General features: G+C 41.9%; 2 protein-coding genes across 2 annotated transcripts; both read right to left on the reverse strand.

Annotated features, from left to right (window-relative positions):
• Positions 1–1517: 1517 nt before the first annotated feature.
• LOC131166665 (uncharacterized) lies at positions 1518–4400 on the reverse strand. The gene is made up of 7 exons (XM_058125242.1): positions 4079–4400; positions 3675–3811; positions 3200–3345; positions 2632–2755; positions 2500–2565; positions 2200–2349; positions 1518–1916 (listed from the first exon to the last, which is right to left on the reverse strand). The coding sequence occupies exons 1-7, from the start codon at positions 4398–4400 to the stop codon at positions 1518–1520; spliced, it is 1344 nt and encodes a 447-aa protein (XP_057981225.1).
• Positions 4401–7618: 3218 nt separating this feature from the next.
• LOC131166382 (UDP-glycosyltransferase 91A1-like) lies at positions 7619–9240 on the reverse strand. Its single transcript, XM_058124887.1, has one exon. The coding sequence runs from the start codon at positions 9177–9179 to the stop codon at positions 7734–7736; it is 1446 nt and encodes a 481-aa protein (XP_057980870.1). The 5' UTR covers positions 9180–9240; the 3' UTR covers positions 7619–7733.
• Positions 9241–21142: the final 11902 nt, after the last annotated feature.

Genomic DNA, 21142 nt, shown 5'->3' on the forward strand with positions numbered 1-21142 from the left:
GTTTCCTTAAAGAGTTTCCCAAGTTGTTAAAAATAAGAGTTTTAAAATTTTTGCCCGTTGAACAGTGTTCAGACGTCTGAGGATTCGAGGTCAGACGTTTGAAGTTCCTAAAACCCCTTAAAAATAGAACTGGATACATGATCAGATGCCTGAAGTCAGGGTTCAGACGTCTGAGGTCGCAGGTTCAGATGTCTAAAGTCACGAGTTCAGACGTTTGAATTGCTACTGCAACTCTCTGTCTTGTTCTATAAATTCTTCAGACGTCTGTACTTAATCTTCAGATGTCCGAAGTAATTCTTCAAATGTCTGAACTTAAAGTTTAGTCATCTGAAGTCTCTACTTTAGTCATCTGAACTAAAAAGTTAAGTCATCTAAGCTTATAAAATATCTTTCTTTAAAACTATTTTGCTTTCTTATGATCTTTATAAAAACTTACTTCAATATACTTAAATAGGTACTTAAATCTTTATAATCTCTTAGAAAAAACTTCAAAACATATCTCAAATGATATTTTGGCTTTTGAAATACTTACAAATATGTTTCCTAAGCCTTCATGCTTGAGTTCTCTTTGCTTTTAAGATTCTTTGAATAATTTTCTTAAGCTTCAAATATGTTAGACTCTCTTTGGATCATTGAGAAGTTATCTTCATACTTGATCTTCTATTAAACCACACTTGAGCTATATTTGAACCTTGCTTTGAACCATACTTGATCCATATTTCCTGAAACACCAAAACTCAATCTTTTCAAGTTAAATAATCCTTTGTTTGTTATCACAAAAAATGATTGATCTTGTTAGACCAACATGCATTACACTGATAGAAAATATATTTGAGAGTTGAAATATTTTGACCACACTAAGCTTACATATTAAATCATATTGTGGTGTATGTAATTACCCGTATTTGGATACATATCTGCTTTACACGAAAGCACAATCACTGTACCATTTGATTATATACATATTTGTTGTATTTCCAGGCACTGGCCTGAAGAGGGAGACTAGCCCTGAAATAGTCTCGGATTGGCTTAAACCCGGTTAGGAAAGCTAGGTGCGTCATCTTGTTAAGGCGTATAGGTTGAGGTCATCCCCGCTAATTGACCTGGTTAAGGTTGAGGTCAACCCTGTGCTAATTGATCCGGTTGTAATCGGTGCCGCTCCACCCTTAAGTGAGCTATTACTAGAATTCTCGGGCTTGCGAGCTAGAGGCGGGGACGTAGGCGTAGTTGGCCGAACCTCAATAACATATCGTGTGTTTTTGTATATTTTCGCACTTTATATTTACCGCACGTGTATATTATTATGTGAATGATGCACTTGATTTAAATTTCATCATTTTATATTATATCGGCGTATTTGGAACTGGACAGAAAGACCCTAGGTTGTAATACTCGACTGACATCTAGTTCAACCTAGGAGAAAAGTTTAAAATTCCAATTCACCCCCCTCCCTCTTGGGAATACACCAATTCTAACAGGGTCCCTTGCCCAATCAGCATCTGAATAAACTAGTAACATCAAGGATAAGTGAGAGGAAAAAAAAGGCCATGAAATAAGGTGCCCTTCACATATCGCAAGATGCGAAGAATAGCTACATAGTGAACGGAACGAGGAGCCGACAAAAACTGGCTAACAAGGTGCACCACGTAGGCAATGTCTGGTCTAGTGACAGTGAAATAAATCAAGCTCCCAATAAGCTGTTGGTAACGAGTCACATCGGGAAGGAGCTCCCCATCAATAGGATGGAGTTTGATGTTGGGCTCCAGCGGACTATCAGTTATCTTACAATCGGTGAGGTCAGAACGTGTGAGAAAATCAGAGGCATATTTGGCTTGGGTCAAGGAGTTGCCATCAGAGGTAGGGGACACTTTTAAGCCAAGTAAGTAGCGAAGAGAACTGAGGTCTTTCATCTCAAACTACCGACACAAAAATTGCTTAAGCTTATGAATACCAGAAGTATCATCACCAGTAATGATCATATCGTCAACATAAAGTAGTAGAAGAGTGATGCCAGTAGCAGTGTGATGGGAAAAAAAAGCTGAATCATAAGGGGCTAGAGGCAAACCCAAGCTGGGCAATAGTGGAGCTGAACTTGGCAAACCAAACATAAGGAGCTTGCTTAAGCCCTTATAAAGCACGGCGGAGACAACAAACCAGACCAGGAGAATAAGCACACCCAGGAGGGGGCTACATATATACCTTCTCAGTCAACTCACCATGTAAGAAGGCATTCTTGACATCCATCTGAAATAAAGGCCACCGCCGAGTAGAGGCAACATCCAAAAGGGAGCAAACGGAGGTAATACGAGCAACGGGGGCAAATGTCTCCTCATAATCAATGCCATATTCCTGAGTGACGCCCTTTGCCACTAAACGAGCTTTATGTCGTACTTTAGAACCGTTGGAATTTGTTTTTCATTTATACACCCATTTGTTTCCAACTACAATCTTACTAGGAGGCAGGTCAACCAGGTCCCAAGTATGAGTTTTTTGAAGTACGTCAAGTTCTTCAGACATAGCTTGCTGCCAAACAAGAACGGAACAAGCTTCGCGATAACTACGAGGCTAGTGAAGGGAGTCAAGAGTAGAAAAACTGTTAAATTCACTAAGATAGGTAGGAGGTGCCCTTACCCGACTAGAATGACGAACATCCAAATCAGTGGACTCAGGAGGAGTCGAAGTGACAACAGGATCATCAGACGGTCCAGGTTCGGGAGCGGCAGATGTAGAGGGATCACCTGATAAGCTAGCATGCCTTGCATTAGAAGAGAAAGCGGAAGAGGGATCGATGGCAAGATCCGTGAAAATAGGGGAGTATGAGAGACAATCGAAAGAAAATGGAGAGATACTAGTGAACATTTTTTGTTCCCAAAACTGAACATGCCGAGAGACTTGAAGACGATTGGCTATGGGGTCATAGCATCGATAACCCTTGTGTTCAATGCCTTAACCAAGAAAGCAACAGAGATGAAAGCGAGGTTCAAGTTTTTTATGTTCATGAGGTGGAAGAAAAAAAAAAGCAAGCACAACCAAAGACTTTGAGAAAAGAGTAATCAGGTACCTTGCCATAGAGAGCCTCATATGGAGATTTATTGGAAAGAGTAGGGGTTGGAACCCGATTAATAGTGTAAACATCAGTAAAAGCAGCTTCACCCCAAAAGGATTCTAGGAGGGATGTAGAGAAGAGTTGAGAGCGAACAGTGTCAAGAATGTGATGGTGCTTACATTCGGCACGACAATTATGTCGGCCTCTCGAAGTTCTTCAATGAAAGGGGTAGAAGTATATTCCAGGGCATTATCGAACCGAAGGACTTTAATGGTGCGAGCAAACTGAGTTTCAATCATCTACTTAAAATCACGAAAAGCATTAAGTAACTCAGTGCGATCATGCAAAAGATAAATCCATGTATACCGAGAGTAATCATCGATAAAAATGACAAAGTAACGAGACCCACCCTTAGTAAGGACAGGAGCAGGTCCCCAAAATCAGAATGAACCAAATCAAAAGGTGCAGAAGATAAAGAATTACTTTCATTAAAAGGTAAAGCTTTCTATTTCCCAAGGTGACAAGGCATACAATCAAAATGTTCAAATTTAACATTTCCTAAGCAACCACTAGAAGCTAAAGACTAAACACGAGACAACGAGGCATAACCGAGATGAGAATGCCAAACACTAGAAGACACTGCAGCAGAAAGAGACGGAGGAGAACACGAACAAGGCAAATGCAGAGATGTGTGCTCAAAAAGGCGACCAACTTTACGCCCGGTCCCAACAAGCTGGCCCATCTTCGAATCCTGCACATCACAACCTTTGCAAGAAAAGGTTAAGATCAAACCACATTCAACAAGTTGACCAACAGAAAGGAGATTGAGGGACAAGTTAGGCACAACATTTGTGTCAGGTACAGAAAAAGTAGGAGTAGAAATATGACCAAGATGACTAACAGACATATGTGAACCATCAGCAGTATAAATTAAGGGAACGGGATTTAAAGACTGCTTATGTGTCACTAAAGAGGAATTAGAGGTCATATGATTGCAATAGACAGAATCAATAAACCAAGGTGTAGAGGTACCTGTAGAAGTGCGGGATAGAACCTGGGTGATAATTGCCTCAAGGTCGGCTACAGAAAGAGATGACAAAGAAGGTGCAAAAGATGGAGCAGAAATTGAGGAGCTCGTGGAGACAACAGCAATAGGCTTGGAAGAGGAAGATGCCCTAGCCTTAAGAGCATCCCGAGCATCCTTGGCCTTCTTCTTAGGACAATCGGAAATACAATTACCATCTTCCTTAAAATAGTGGCACTGGCCATTGAAACGACATAGTTTAGAAGATGCCACAGCTGCAGAGAGAGTAGCTGGAGAAGAGGAACAAGATGGAGCAGTAGCTAAAACCATATCGGTAGAATAAACCCGACGAGTTTGTTGGCGTGTCTCCTCAGAAATGAGCTCCGCAAGAGCAACCTCAAGTGTAGGAAGAGGAGATCAATGTAACAAAGAAGCTCAAGTATTCTCAAATTCGTCCCGGATATGCATCATAAAGTATATAAACTAACGACGATCCCGAAATGCAGAAAAAAGTTTAATCGACTGCTCATCATAAAAAGTAGGTTCAACTTGAGAAAGTTGATCCTAAATGCCACTAACCTGAGCATGAAACTCGACAATAGATTGTCCAGGTTCCTGACACATCAAGGAAAGCCTAGTTGCCAACTGAAACTCGAGAGCAGCATCACTACCATAGTTGATCGTTTTGCCAAAAAATCCCAAGCAAGTTTGGCATTACGAAATTTAGGAAGTGGACTTTGAATAGTAGGAACAGATGTATTAATAAACTAGGAAAGGATATTACAATAAGTACTTTCCCATTCATCAAGAGCCTCATCAAACTCTTCTATTGATTGCGTGTCAGTTTTCATGGGTTTTTGTTTTGTTCTAGTGACAAAACACCATAATCTCCGACCAATCAAAAAAACTGACATTTGTTGGGCCCATGCAGTGTAGTTGGAGCCATTCTAAACAATCTCTATAGGGCGAGCAACATTAGTTAAAGATGTCATGTAGACAAAAAAGGATGCAAGGACGATAGCAAAAATAAAATAAAATTGAAGCACAGTAAAAAAATTAATCAAGTCTCAGCATGATGCAAGGACAATAGCAGCAATTAAAGCACAGTTATAAACTTAAACAAGCCTCGGTTGTGCCCCTGTAGCCTGGCTACAGGTAGCTTGTCGGTGCTTAGGGACGCGCAAGCTGGATAACCTTAGGCGTGATGGTGACTTGCTTGGAGTGGAGTGCACAAAGAAAGCTTCAAATTCACGAACGTTGTTTAGCAATCCACACTGCTTCTAGTATAAGAAATTGTGCTTCCGCCCTAGTTCAGGTAAAGTCGAAGCAGGGGAAGAAGGACGTGATTGTGAATAAATGAAAAGATCAAGGCGGATAAGGCAAGGTCGCCTTATTGACGGGAGATAGCTCCAATTTCAACCCAGTTCGGTAAACATGGAGCTCCTGTGCACAGCGATTGTGGGTTCACAGCCCTCCCCTTCTGCTCCGGGCTCTGTACTCTTTCTTGCTCTTGCACAGAGGGAATAGAATGGCTTCCTCTTCTCCGTCGGCCGAAAAGTCCTCCCCGGTGGAGCCCGTGGTGGAGGCGACGGAATCTCAAACGCAAGTTGAGAAGCTCCAGACGATTGAGCGACAACGGAGAGTCTAAACCAGATACTAGTGATGATGGTGGCCGTGGATGCCGAATGGAGACCAAAGGAAGACGGGACCAGAGGGATTTCGACTGGTAGCGGTTTGGCGAGGTGACAACGACATCATCCTGAACGGCTACCAATGATGACGACGACGTCGTCCAAAACGACGGTCGAGCGGAGGAGATGCAATGATGACGACATCGTCTGAAATGGCAGCGAGCAGGAGGTTTAGGAAAAAAAGAAATTAAGTTTAACTGGGCTTTGATACCATGTTAAGATTAATACAAACTTTATTAATCTTTTTCTACAAATACAACTGTACAAGGCCATCCCTTTTATAGGAGAAGGAGACATACAAGGGTACAAGGGTATTTTAGGGAGATATACTAACACTTCTAATAGCAGCAAGGAGGGTGTAAGGGGTGGCAGTGACAAAGGGATGAACCTGGGGAGAGGAGGGAAAAGATAGAGAACTAATAGAAGGATCATGGTAAAAGGGATGGTTCTTGCAATTCAGTAAGAGTCACTAACAATTTTGTCTTTTGAAAAATCATGATGAGGACTTTGCTGCCCTATAATCGTGAATAATAAAGTGGAGTAATGTCATATTTACTATTTAAACAGCACACATTATTTTATATAGTTGTACCATATGCATGGTACAATACACATAAAACAATGGATAAGTAAAAGTATGATATTTTGATGATAATTATAATATTAATTACTTTTTTTGTTCTTAATTGAGTGATGGAGAATTTTTTTTTTTAATAAAAAAAAAACACAAACGATATGCCTTTACTTTTGGCGGAGTAATAGCATGATTACAAGACAAGTATTGTGAGATTACAGATAAAGAAAATAAATCCCTCCCAAAAACAACATCAACAACCAATTAAAATAGGAGTATAAATCCAAACAAAGTTAAATAAGAAACAAATCTAAACAAACCTATCAAAATCAAAAATAATAAAATAAAATAAAATCAAAAAATCTAAACCTATAAAAAAAAAAAACTTTTCCAACAAAAAAATATATTCTTTGAGTAGTCTCTTCCTGGTTCTTTTTTTTTTTTTTTAATAAATATTAGGGCAAAAGATATTAACTTTTATTGAGGTGGGAAAAAATATGAACCTTTCAAATCTCGAGAACCTTCCTTGAGATTTCAAATATTTTGCCCAAACCTCTTTGCCAGAAAAACATTGATCTCTCCTTATATATCACAAAAATATTTTTTTTAAAAGGTACAAGTATTCCAAAAAATCAAACATTAAAAAGGTTTGTGAAATTTTGAAAACTTTAGAGCAGATTTGTGAGATTTATAAAATCTCAAAGGAGACCTGTGAACTTTTATCAACCTCAAGAGAGGTCTATACTTTTTGTTCTAAACATTATATTTGATTATTATTTCTTGGTTTCTTGTTTTATAATTGATAAATTGATGTCATGTTTAATCCAAGAATAGACTAATGGAATATGATAATAATATAATAATTATGATGGAAAATGATTCATATAGCCGATCCCACCTACTGAGATTTAAGGTTTGGTTTTGTTGTTATTATTGTTGTAATGTATGCATACAATAGTTCATTTAAATAAAATATGTGTTGGCATTCTAGGACAAATAGGACTACAAAAATTGATATATTTTAACCAAATAGTAGAAGAATAAATATTTTCATAGTAAAATTTTAAAATAAATATTTCTTATTTTTCCATATTTAATACAATAATGAATTTTGTATTTTATATTTTCATTTATCTTAAAACACATCACATTTTATGATTAACATATTTTTGTAAAATGAAATTTCATTATCATCTTATTTGATTACGTGAACTCGTATTTTTATCATCCTAAGTTTTATTGAGAATAAGCATTACAACGTAAAATAAATGAAAAACTAAAAATTTAAATAGATGACATGATAAAATTTATTCCATTCCAATGTTACATGCAGTCGTTTTCACCGATCACCATTACTACAAACATCGCCATTAATTTTCAAACGAGTTCTCTTATATTTTAAGGCGCAACTGTTGGCTTTTGTTCCTTCTTCACGCCATTTTTCAAATATTCAACAAAGCCAGCAATGTAGAAGTCTTGGTGCAGCTGCAAATCCCCGAACACTTTACGAGCTTCTCTTGCACGCTCCCTCACCCCTTTTCCTTCCTCCGACGCCATAGCCATCCTCACAGATTTAGCTATGTCTTCTCTGCTAAAAGACCCGTCTTCTCTCCTCTCCACTTCCACCGCCACTCCCTTCTCCACCAGCAGCCTCGCGTTCAACCCCTGATCGATGATGAACGGCAAGACCACCAGACAGTGCCCGAACTGCAGAGCTTCTATAGCAGAGCCCCACCCCGCGTGAAACAGAGAACCTCCAATTGACGGGTGTCCCAGAATCTCCGTCTGCGGCGCCCATCCCAGACACACCACCCCTCCGCCGGACGTCCGGCGGACGAAGCCCGGCGGCAGAGCATCGACATCTTCGGTCACCCAATCGGGTTTCCTCAGTGCCCAGAGAAACGGCAGTTCGGAGAGCTCCAGCCCGTGCGCTATCTCAAAAATTTGATCTTTGTTTAGCTTGCACTCACTCCCAAACCCCACGAACAAAACAGAGTTGGGTTTTTGCTCATCCAGCCACTTGAAGATTTCGCACCATTTTCCCTCTCTGTGATCTCTATTCCTCCCATTTGCCGGCTCCGGCGGAAGTAATCCCACCGGAATCACCCTCTTTCCTATTAGCTTCTCAAATAAACCGAGATACTCACCTGCGAACTCGTTGCAGCCGCGAGCAGCCACGGCTTGGCACGCGCTGAGGGTCTCGGCCAGCCGTTCGGCGTCAGTCACGCCGGAAGCATTCCCCCCGAAGAATCCAGCATGAAAGCTCCTAGCTTCGTGGCTCCGGAAAGCTACTGAAGACGGGAAGGTCAACCACTCCGGCGGCGACGTCAGGCTCTCCGGCGAAGACCGAAGCCTCCGCTGGCCTTCCCCGACGAGGTAGCCCTCTGGGCCGGCGAACACGTTTGCGGTGACAGAGAAAACAGAGAAGTAAATGACAGGGACGCGATGCTCTGCTGCAATATCTGCGATCCAGGGGGAGCAGAAATCTACCACTATCCAATCGGGAGATCTATCGGCGACGAATCGCCGGAAGGGATGTTTGAGGAGATCGTAGGCGACTTTTAAGAATTGAATTTGGTCGAAAGAGACATCAGCGGTGGCCTCGGCGCCTTCTGGTAAGGGATGCGACGCGTAATCCAGGGCGGGAAGCGGGAGTTCCACCATCTGTATTTGGGGTGATAGAGTTGGGGGTGGTCTGGGGAGTCTGTGAATGTTGCGTGGAGTGGAAACGAAGGAGACACGGACTCCTGCTTTGGCCAAGGCCATGGAGAGTTGCAGAAAGGGGATCATGTGGCCAAAGGCCGACCATGGCAGCATCACAACATGGAGCTCATCACCCGCCATGGCTGAATCAGCAGAGCCTCCTCTTACCAAAATAAAGCTGAACCAAATGGCATTACTCTATACGGGATAGGCCTGAAGGGCCACCTTTAACTGGTACTGGACAGTCTGGACAATGCACGTGCGGCACGTGCATTATATAATTTTCCTTTTTTTCTTTTTTCATAAATACTTGGTCGAAAATTTGTGCGAGCTTTCCAAGAAGGCATTAAAATATGGAGGGCTGTTTAACTTTTAAAAGGGAAGTCAACTGCTGGTGTTGTCAAGGTTTGTTAGAAATCTGATATAACCTGTGGGCTAGCTGGTTTCAATTAAGAAAAATCAATTACGATTGTTAAAAATATTAGTGTAAATATAAGTTGGCAGTGTTTGAGTTAAAAGCTTTAATGAAGCCCATCCACATCTCATTTTGTTTGGGATTTATATAATATAAATTTGGGTAAAATGTATTATGTTAAAGTCAAGTATATAGTTCCATTTGTTTACGATACTGTTCACGTATACGGTATTGATCATGGCGAAAAAGTGGGAGCCGGTTTAGTGAAGGAGCAAATCTTATCTACTACAATGACAGTAAAGTACGAAATTGAGAAGTTCAATGGGGGTAATTTCTCTCTTTGGAAATTGAAGATGAAAGCAGTCCTGAGAAAGGACAATTGCTTAGCGGCAATTGGAGACAGACCAACAGGGATAACTAACAAAAAATGGAACGAGATGGATGACAATGTTGTGGCTAATCTTCATCTAGCATTAGCAGATTCGGTGTTATCAAGCATAGCAGAGAAGAAGTCAACAAAAGAAATTTGGGATGCGCCGACAAAGCTCTATGAGATAAAGTCACTTCACAATAAGATCTTCTTAAAGAGGCAACTCTACTCTCTTCGAATGAGTGAGTCCACATCGGTTACGGATCACATCAACAATCTTAATACATTGTTCTCCCAACTGACAACGTTAGGCCATAAGATTGAGCCAACCGAATGAGTGGAGCTTCTACTCCAAAGTCAGCCAGATTCGTATGATCAACTCATCATCAACATTACAAATAATATTCAGTCAGATAATCTAGTCTTCGATGATGTTGCAGTAGCTATTCTGGAAGAGGAATCCAGGCGCAAAAACAAGGAAGACAGATTATCTAGTTCTTAACAAGTTGAGGCACTATCGATGATGAGAGGAAGATCAACAGAACGTAGCCCTAGTGGGAGTCACAATCATGGTAGATCAAAGTCAAGGAGTAAGAAGAATTTTAAATGCTACAATTGTGGCAAAAAGGGGGCACATCTCGAAAGATTGTTGGCATAAGAAGAAGAATGCAGGAAAAGCTCCTAAGGAGAACACTTCTCAAGGATGCATTGTGAGTACTTCCAGTGATGGCGAAATCCTGTACAGCGAAGCGAAAACTATCTCTAAAGGTGGTAAGAAACTTACTAATGTATGGATCATGGATTCAGGAGCAACTTGGCACATAACCTCTCGTCGAGACTGGTTCCACTCTTATGAACCTATTTCAGGCAGATCTATATTCATGGGTAATGATCATGCCTTAGAGATCACTGGAGTCAGTAATATTAAACTGAAGATGTACGACGGTACAATTCGCACTATTCAAGGGGTACGACATGTGAAAGGCTTGAAGAAAAATTTACTATCTCTTGGACAGTTAGATGACCTCAGCTGTAAGACCCTTATTGAAAATGGGATCTTGAAAGTTGTCAAAGGCGCGCTTGTATTGATGAAAGCAGAAAAGATCATGGCAAATCTATACACACTGCTGGAAAATACTATACAATAGGGAGACGCATCAGTTGCATCAACCTAGGAAGAATCAACGATAATGTGGCATCGTAAACTTGGCCACATGTCTAAACATGGTCTGAAGATTCTTACAGAACGTAATCTTCTTCCCGGATTCAAATCAATAAGTCTACCTTCCTGTGAGCATTGTGTTACAAATAAGCAACATAGATTAAAATTTGAAAGATCTACTACCAAAAGCAAACACATTCTAGACTTGATTCATTCTGATGTATGGGAATCACCAGTTCCATCCCTAAGAGGAGTGCATTATTTTGTATCATTTATTGATGACTACTCCAAGAGATTATGGGTGTATCCAATCAAGAGGAAGTCAAATGTGTTTCTAGTGTTCAAAGAATTCAAAGCGCAGATGGAACTTGAATCTGAAAAAAGAATTAAGTGCTTAAGGACAGATAATGGAGGAGAATATAAAGACGGCAATTTTATTTCATTTTGCAAGCAAGAGGGTATTCAAGGGCAATTCACTGTTGTGCATACACCTCAGCAAAATAAAATTATATAAAATTAAGTATATTAAAGGCAGTTCACTGTTGTGCATACACCTCAGCAAAATAAAATTAGGTTCTTACATGCTATGACACAATCATGCAGTAAAAGAAATTTCATGGGAATTGAAAGAAAAGATGCATCAGAGTTATCCGTACCTATTCAGTGAGACCCAGAGGTGAGTTGACTATTTTGTATATTGACTTGCATATTGTATTGTAGGTAGTGTGTTGGTTTGATTATGAAGGGTTTTGGAAGAAATTTCTTTTATGTGAATAATTGTAATCTCCCAAGACCCTCGCTTGTAACCACAGTATTCCTTCGCCACAAGTGAGGATTATTAATATATTTGGGACGAGACTGCTATGTGAGTAACCGCCGACTCTTCTTAGAGCCGAGTAAACATTATCTAAGAGTGTGATAAAAGTAGGATTATATTTAACAAATTTCGATGATGAAATTTTTATAAAGAAGGAAGAATGTAATGTCCCAAAAATAATTATTACAGAAGGATGTAGTGATTTAAAAAAAAAAAGTATCATTAATCAATTAATTAATTAAACATTATTAAATTAAAGTAATTAAATAAATACTATGATGGATATATAATTGTATATATATATATATATATGTGTGTGTGTGTGTGTGTGTGTGTAAAGTTTTTTTAAAAAAAAAAACCTTCAAGTTCTCTGATAAACAAAGAGATTACTCTCTCATCTCTCTAACTCTCTCGCGCTCTCTTTCTCTCGTCTTCGCCTGTCTCTCTCTCTCTCTTCGATTTTCTAGGTCAAACAAGCACTAATCATAGAATGGAAAATACCGTTAGGTTCCATTCTCCGCCATCGACATTTCAACCAGAGTTGATTTATCATAAGAGCAACGTGGACATATCTCCCGGGATAAGGTAAATTCTCACTCTTACCTCATTTTTTCTTAAATCTTAAGCCAAATTGACGATCGAACACCACCACGAGAATTTAGAGATGATTTTCTACAAGTCTAGTAGAGCGAATTTCTCGTGGGGTTGTTGTAGGCATAACCCCAAAATTAGGATAAGGGGGTCATTTAGAGATCAATTGTTATTTAATTAATATAGATTTGGAAATGTTAGAATATTGTGCATTCTGAAGTTAAACTAGGGTTATTGAATTCAAGATTTGGGTGAGCGTTGCAGGTGTAATTTTGGGATCCCTACAAACGTAGTTCAAGAAACTAGTTTAGGGAAATAAATTATAACAGTTTTTGTTAAAAATTGTTGACTAAGAAATTATGTGAAAATGAAATATGATATTTTGCTTGAAATTATTATGATATGATTATCAGATAAAAATTGTGTGGCATATGAGTTATACTAAGAACATGTTCGAATTGGGTTGTGTGATTTGCATGAAGGAAATGGGAATATGACATAAATATATATACTAAAAGGTTTTGTGTCAAGATGATTTAAAAGAAACCCACTGCTATGCATATACTGTGTAACAACCTACTTAACTTAATTTAGGATAAAACATAATTGTAAAGACCTGAAAAATTAAAATGATTGAAATAATAAAAAAATAGATAAAATAATAAATAAATAAATAAAAGGAATGGCATGGGAAAAAGAAAAAAAAATTAAAATTAAAAAATTAAATTAAATTAAGATAAATTAAATAATTAGTTATTAAATTAAACATTTTTACATTGGATTTAAAAAGAACTAATTGAAAAAGAGAAATATATATATATATATATATACATATATAGGTAAGTTATTATAATATATAAATAAATAAATAAATATAAATATATATATATATATATATATATATATACATATTGATACGCCCAAAATAATCTAGCCAATGAGGGCAGGTCAACACCTGTCTCGCGCCTCCTCCGGGTCAGACATGCTGACGAGTGATCAGCTCCAACCCAATAAAGAGGATAAGAGATCCATGCCAACGACTTAAATAGCCGAGTAATAGGCGCAAGTACTTTACGACTAGGGAGCGATTCACGCCCCCGCGCAATAAATACGAATCAACCTACGGTCAACTCGAGCCCCTATAAGAAGGGATCTGGAGAAGAGGCTAAGGTAAGTTATTCAGCACTATTCTACTGTTGCATTCAGCCTCTCTAAAAGCATTCCTCTTACTTAGGCATCGGAGCGATCCCCCGGAGTACACCCCGGGTCCTCCAAGCCTTTCTTTTCTTCTCCTTTCAGGTCAGCGGAAGTCGAAGGAGCATCCCTGCAAATTTTCACCCCGCAACAGTTGGCGCCGTCTGTGGGAACCTGCTTTTAAGAGGCGATCATATCTTGCTCTCGACTTTCGACATTCCAACAATGACGACCTCACACAGTTCTACCTCCATCCCTACTGCGAAAGAATCGTCCCAGTCCATCCATTCCACGCCTGCAGAATCATCGGGTGTCAGTAGGGAGGAGTTCCTCACTTTCCAAAAGGAAATGAAAGATATGCTCAACCAACTCTTACAACAAAAGAGTCAAGAAGGGCACGTCCTCCACCAACCGCAAGAGAACCCCAGCGCAAACAAGCAAGCTAACAAACCAGTGGAGAACGAGGAGAAAACCTACCTCAACAAGAAGGTAGAAGATGCAAACAGCATGGACGTCAACCAGCAAAGATCCACGGAGCTCGAAGAAAGAATCAAGAAGATAGATCATATAGAGAAGATGATGACAGAGGGCAGAACCAAACCCTACTACGGGGAAGCATCCTTGAGGTCCTCAGAGCCGCCATTCAACAAAGAAATCATGGAGGCTCCATTGCCAAGTAGATTCAAGATGCCCACCTTTGAAAGGTACGAAGGTTTGTCTGACCCAATTAATCACTTGGATAATTTTAAAATGTTGATGCAGTTGCAAGGGGTTCCAGACGCCATCATGTGTCGAGCTTTTGCAACTACCCTTAAGGGTACTACCAGAGATTGGTACCGAACTCAGCGACCCAGATCCATCGGTTCCTTCTCAGAGATGGAACAACTGTTCACTGACCACTTTGTTAGTAGCCTGAGAATTGCTAAAACAATGGGCCATCTCATAAGTATGGCGCAAGGAGATCAGGAGAATCTAAAGAATTTCATGCATCGCTTCAACACGGCAACCCTAGAAATCCGCAACTTAGACATGGGGGTGGCCTTGGCAACCTTGACAACAACTCTCCAGCCCGGAAGCTTCTTATACTCCCTAGGAAAAAAATCGTCAGTGGATATGGGGGAGCTGATGGTCCGAGCACATAAATACATCAATCTGGAGGAGATTATGGATACGAGAGGAAGTCGCATAGAGCGGAAAAGGAAAAACAGTAGCAGGGAAATCGGAGAATCTTATAGATCCGCAAAAAGACACGAGACTAGTGCACTGCACGCGGGCCCAAAGATGAGAGGATAGCACAACAAGTTCTCCACCTACACACCCCTGAATGTACCGCGCTCGGAATTACTGATGCAGATTAGTAAGAAAGACTACATCTCGTGGCCTAAACCCATGCAAATGCCTCTTCACAAGCGGGACATGTCCAAGTTTTGCGCATTCCATAGGGATCACGGCCACAACACAGAAGAATGCATTCAGTTAAATAAAGAAATCAAAGTCCTAAAAAGAAGGGGACACTTGTCAAAGTTTATAAAGAAAGAAGATCCAATAAGGGAACCTCTCGAGCATAGGAGGCATGGCGCAAAAGAAAAAGAAGAGCAGGTCATAGGGGAGATTGCGGCGATCTTCAGAGGATCTTCTAGTGGAGGAGATAGTGGGAGTGCCTGCAAAAGATATGCTAAACATATGCTATCGATGGAGAAGGGGGAAACCAGTAGCAAACGGAACAAAAAAGACGACTTCATAACCTTTGACAGCGGAGATGAAGAAGGGGTGCAGCAGCCACATGATGACGCATTGGTGCTCTCCCTACTTGTGGCAAATTACATGGTCAGACGCGTATTGATAGACAATGGGAGTCCAGCTAACATCATCTTCTGGTCGGTCCTAGTCGGAATGAAGATCGGCAAGGAACGATTCAAGCCAGTCTCGACCCCCCTGGTCGGATTCGGTGGAGACATTGTTCACCCCTTGGGTACAATCACGCTACCGGTGACAATAGGGATGACCTCGCAGCAAGTTACGATGCTGACAGAAATCCTTGTGGTCAACCAACCTTCGGTGTACAATGTCATCTTGGGCCGCCCTTTCCTTAACGCAGTTCGGACTGTAACGTCAACATAGCACCTCAAAATCAAATTCCCTACATCGCACGGGATAGGATTTTCCAAGGGAGATCAAGTCGCTACTCGGAGCTGCTATGTAATAGCCCTGAAAGGGAAGATGGAGGCTAGAGAAACTCTAACGGTGGAAGATCTAGAAGTAAGGGGAGAGTATCCCCAGATCAGTATAGTAGATGAATACATCAGGCATATACCCCTGAAGGGCCACCAGAAGAGAAGTATACAGATCGAAAGTCACCTGCCCGACACCTTGAAAGCGGAGCTAAGCAAACTGTTGGACGAATTCATTGATTTGTTCGCCTAGTCGGCCGCAAACATGCCCGGCATCAACCCGGCAATCATAGAGCACAGGCTGCAGGTTGACCCCAACCACCGACCTGTGAAACAAAAAAAAAAAAGGGAGCTTCGCGATGGAGCGGATCAAAATAATCGATGAGGAAGTGACGAAACTGGTGCAAGCCAACTTCATCAGGGAGGTAGACTACCCGGAGTGGCTGAGCAACGTGGTTCTAGTAAGAAAGCTGAACGGAAAATGGTGCACTTGCATAGACTTCACTGACTTAAATAAGGCGTGCCCAAAGGATAGCTTCCCTCTTCCCTGAATTGACCAACTAGTGGACTTGATCTCAGGGCACGAGCTCCTCAACTTCATGGATGCCTACTCGGGATACAACCAAATCCCTATGAGTCGAGCAGACAAAGAAAAAACATATTTAATCACTGAAAGGGGCCTGTATTGTTACCGGGTAATGTCCTTCGAGCTAAAAAATGCAGGAGCCACATATCAGAGATTGGTGAACAGGATCTTTAAAGATCAGCTTAGAAAAACAATGGAGTCGTACGTGGACGATATGCTGGTAAAAAGCTTGAAAGCAGGGCAACATTGTAAAGACTTGAGGGAAACGTTCGAACTCCTTCGCCAGTACCTCATGAAACTAAACCAATCGAAGTGTGTGTTTGGTGTTTTTGCAGGAAAGTTCCTGGGTTTTATGGTGACTCATAGAGGTATAGAAGCAAATCCGAACAAAATAAGAGCGCTACTGGAAATGGAGGCTCCACGGACAAAAAGGGAGATCCAAGTTTTGACAGGGAGGATAGCCTCCCTCAGCAGGTTTGTCTCCTGCTCAATGGACAAAGACTTACCTTTCTTCAGAGCACTACGGAAGAAGGGAGGATTCGAATGGGGGAAGGAGCAGGTCAAAGCCTTCGAACAGCTCAAGCAACACCTCAGATCCGCTCCTCTTTTGATGAAGGCAAAAAATGAGGAAGACCTCTACCTATATATAGCATCCACAAAAAATGCCGTCAACTCGGTCCTGGTCCGGGAAGAAGGCAGGAAGCATCAGCCCATATATTACACTAACAAGGTGCTGAGTGGAGCCGAAAAGAACTATTGCACTGCGGAAAAGGCCGCCTTCTCCATCATTTGTGCAGCACAAAAATTGAGGCCCTACTTTTAGGCCCACAAGGTAATTGTGTTAACAAACCTACCAATGAAACAAATTCTGCAGCGGCCGGAGAGTTCGGGAAGGATGATGAAGTGGTCAATCGAATTAAGTGAGTTCGACATACAATATTAACCAAAGCCCACTGTCAAGGCCCAGGTGCTCGCTGACTTTACAGTAGAAAGGCTCCCCAAGTCATCCATTATGTCAAACGTATGGACACTACATGTTGATGGGTTGTCTAACGCTACTGAAGGGGGAGCTAGATTCATCCTTTCAGGCCCGAACGGCAGGGAAACTCTTTTCGCATTAAAGCTGGAGTTCACAGCAACCAACAACGATGTGGAGTACGAAGCTGTGTTAGCAGGTCTACGCTTGACAGAAGCATTAAGAGTGGCGCAGATCAAGGTATTAAGTGGTTCTCAGCTGGTGGTAGAGCAGCTAAAAGGAGAATTTGAGGCTAGGGATCAAAGAATGAAAAAATATCTCGTTAAGGCCCAAGAATACGCGAAAGGGTTCGTTCAGTTCGATATAGAACATGTACCAAGGGCAGAGAATAAAAAGACCGATGCACTCACGAAATTGGCCTCAGCAACCGATTCGAAATGAAAGGATGCTATTTATCTAGAGCGGATAGGGAAACCCTCATATGAGGAGAACAAAATTAACTCAGTGGAATCCGAAATCAGTAAGGACGATTGGAGGGCGCCTTTATTCCTATACCTTCAGGACGGATCCCTACCAGAGGACAACAAGGAAGCTCTGAAAGTGAGAAGGAAAGCAGCAAGATATATGCTGATAGGCCAGGAGCTGTACAGACGATCCCTAACACTGCCCTACCTTCGTTGTCTAAACAATGAGGAAGGGAAATACGTACTAAGGGAAATCCACGAAGGAATGTGCGGAAACCACCTTGCCAGTAGGGCCCTAGCCCACAAGGTCATGCGGCAGGGATTTTACTGGCCCACAATGAAGAAAGACGCGATCAAACTCGTCAAACGATGCCACAGGTGTCAAAGATGCGCAATGGTACCACACGTACCCTCTAATCTACTCTTCCCTCTAACCAGTCCCTGCCCCTTCGCACAGTGGGGAATAGACATCTTGGGACCTTTACCACAGGTGGCTGGTCAAAGAAAGTTTTTGTTGGTAGCAATTAATTATTTCACTAAGTGGGTAGAGGTCGAACCCCTAGCCACCATAATAGAGCGGAACATTACGCGCTTCATGTGGACATCAGTGATTTGCCATTTCGGAATCCCTAGGGCAATAGTTACATACCACAGGAGGCAATTCAACAACGAGCGCTTCAAAAAGTTCTGTTCAGACCTATCTATTAAGCTCGTCTTCGCGTCAGTGGCGCACCCCCAGAGTAATGGACAGGTAGAGAACATGAATCGGACGATACTGCACGGATTGAGGACGCGACTCAAATATATGCAAGGTAGATGGGCAGAGGAACTCGCTTCCCTCATATGGGCATGCCACACCAACAAGAGAGCGGCAACAGGGGAAACCCCTTTTATGCTTGTCTTTGGCACAGAAGCGGTCATCTTAGCAGAGGTAGGGATACCCTCCTGGCGAAGACAATACTTCAACGAGCATATCAACAACGAAGAGCTCATATCAGAAATAGACCTGCTGGAAGAGAGACAGGATCAGGCGAGTCTAAAAGTTGTAGCGTACCAACAGAGGGTAGCAAAGTACTACAACAATTGCATCAAAGTACGAAATTTCCAGCCCGGAGGCTTAGTCTTAAGGAAGACGCGGAACAACCCATCGGAGTCAGGGTCGCACAAGTTAAAGTCAAACTGGGAGGGTCCATACAGAGTCACAACCGAGATAAAGCCAGGGACATACAAGTTGGAAGATGTTGGGGGGAAAAAGATTAATAACACATAGAACTCAGATATGTTAAAAAAATACTATTCTTGAAAGTGCTTCTTATAGTGCAGTAATAAAGTACCAATTACAATAATTGTACTACGTCAATAAAGTTTGAAAAATTTATATTACAAGTTCAGTTCCTACAAACTAGTTTGCTTTACTCCCCTTTCCAGCTTCCTCCTCCTCCCCTTCCTCATCCTCATCCAGATCTTCTGCGGATTCAGGACTCTCATTGCCATAACCGTGGGAGTTCACACCATCCAACGGAAGGTCAGGGTATTTGGTTTTGACTTGGTCCCGGCACCTCCTGAACCCCACCTGGTAAGCCTTGGAGGTATCCATGACGAACTGGTTGGAGTCCTTGTACTCCTTTACTGCAGTTCGGGAGGCAGTAGCAGCAGCGACAGCTTCTCTGGTAGGTAATTCCTCCCTACGAAGGTGCTCAACCTCAGCTTGCAGAGCCCGCTCACGGATCTCAGCCTCACGAAGTTCGTTCCAAGCAACAACGTACTTCTCCCTAGCATCCAAGGTCTGCCGGTACATCTCGGTAACCTTCTCCTCCTGGGCTAAAGTCATTGTCACCAGTTGAGGAAGAGTACAAAATACAGAACAATTAACAAAACTATGTATAAGGGAAGAAGAATAAGCCAATTGAAGAATATACCTGGTATGAGGTGTGGCGGATCTTCGCTAAAAGAGTATCAGGAAGAGTGCACAGGGCTTGCACAAAATCTTCAGCGTGTACCGCCCGACGAAGAGCAGAGGCAGAACGGGTCAGCTCGTGAAAAATCACTTCAGTATGAGATTGGGGGATCGGAGGAGGAGCAGCATTGACCTCATCAGGAAGGGCACCAGAATCACCTATAGCAGGTGCATCCCTTTGGGAAGATTCCCCCCCCCCCCCCCGATCTCCCTTCTCTTCTTCCTACTCCTACTCACCCTTTGCTTCCTGGCTTCCCCCATGAGAGATTCATATCTGTTGAAGTCCATATCTGCAAAGACAAGGAGAGAAGAAGTAAAAACACCAACAATAGAGATAATATCCGAACACATATATAGAAATCAAAGGCAAGGCAAGATTTGGGGAAATAGGGCTGACCCCCACTGCACGAGGACACGCTCTTGGAGCAACTCCTCGTGAGGGACAATCCCCTGCTCGCCAAGGGCTCATAGCTCCTTCAGGATGGCCTGCTCTTCAAGAGAAAGCCTTGGAAGAAGGTGGCGTATCCGAACTACAAAAGGAAAAGGGAAGAGAAGAAAAAAGGTGAGTCAGCGAATAACCTCCTTGTAGCCCTATAAAAGAAGGTGGATAAGGGATAGACAACGTTACCATCCAGAGGAGCATACCAGATTAGAGAGCCCGTGTAGTTCAACTCCCCTGAGGCAAAGAAGTACCGGGACTTCCAGTTATGTATGGAAGAACTGCCCGGCAAAAAAAGTTTATAACCTGGTAAAGAGTTAAAATAGTACAGCTCCTTCTCTAGGGAATGCGTTCGCATTTGGAAACAACTCCTAAAGAGAGGAATTGTAGGCTGGTGGCCCAGGCGGAGTAGAAGGATGGCAAAACAGGTGAGCGAAAGGTAGGAGTTCGAAACAAGTCAGGAGGGTGCTATTTCGGTAAAAACGCAGTACATTAGAGACGAAGGGGGGAAAAGGGAGTCTAAGACCCAAATCCAAATAATCTGTATACAGACAGAGCTCCTCGGAGCCCGGATCAAGGGCTGACTCGGAGACAAAGGGCAACCTAATAGTAATACCCTGTGGTATAGCAAAAAAATAACAAACATTCTGTAGATCGGAGGGGGTGAGTTCGCAACGAGCATTCCTCACTGTAGTATGAACCCTCAAAGGCTGCAAAGAAGACTCCATTGGGAAAACAAAGTGTGAACGAAACAATACCAAAGCAGATCAAAACAGAAAAATTCCATACAGAAACAGCAAAGTCATCATACAAGAAAAGATCAAACAGACAAAGTGAACGTAAGAACAGTGAAGAACATGAAGAACAACAAAACAAACATGCAATTGAAAGGGAGAGCGTACCTAATGACAAATAGAGGACCCTTTGGATTGAAGAAGAGAAAAGAGTGAGGGAGCTCTTCG

The sequence above is a fragment of the Malania oleifera genome, chromosome 10, assembly GCF_029873635.1.
Source record: "Malania oleifera isolate guangnan ecotype guangnan chromosome 10, ASM2987363v1, whole genome shotgun sequence".
NCBI classification, from domain to species: Eukaryota; Viridiplantae; Streptophyta; class Magnoliopsida; order Santalales; family Ximeniaceae; genus Malania; species Malania oleifera.

Bases quoted from the DNA above. Each gene is read 5' to 3' on its own strand.
- LOC131166665 (XM_058125242.1), bottom strand. From the start codon at position 4,400: ATGGTTTTAGCTACTGCTCCATCTTGTTCCTCTTCTCCAGCTACTCTC. The intron at 3,346-3,674 runs GTTTGGCATTCT...GATTTTAAGTAG, and splicing joins CTGCTGCAGTGTCTTCTAGT to ATGATTGAAACTCAGTTTGC. The intron at 2,350-2,499 runs GTACTTCAAAAA...GGCGTCACTCAG, and splicing joins CTATGTCTGAAGAACTTGAC to GAATATGGCATTGATTATGA.
- LOC131166382 (XM_058124887.1), bottom strand. From the start codon at position 9,179: ATGGCGGGTGATGAGCTCCATGTTGTGATGCTGCCATGGTCGGCCTTT.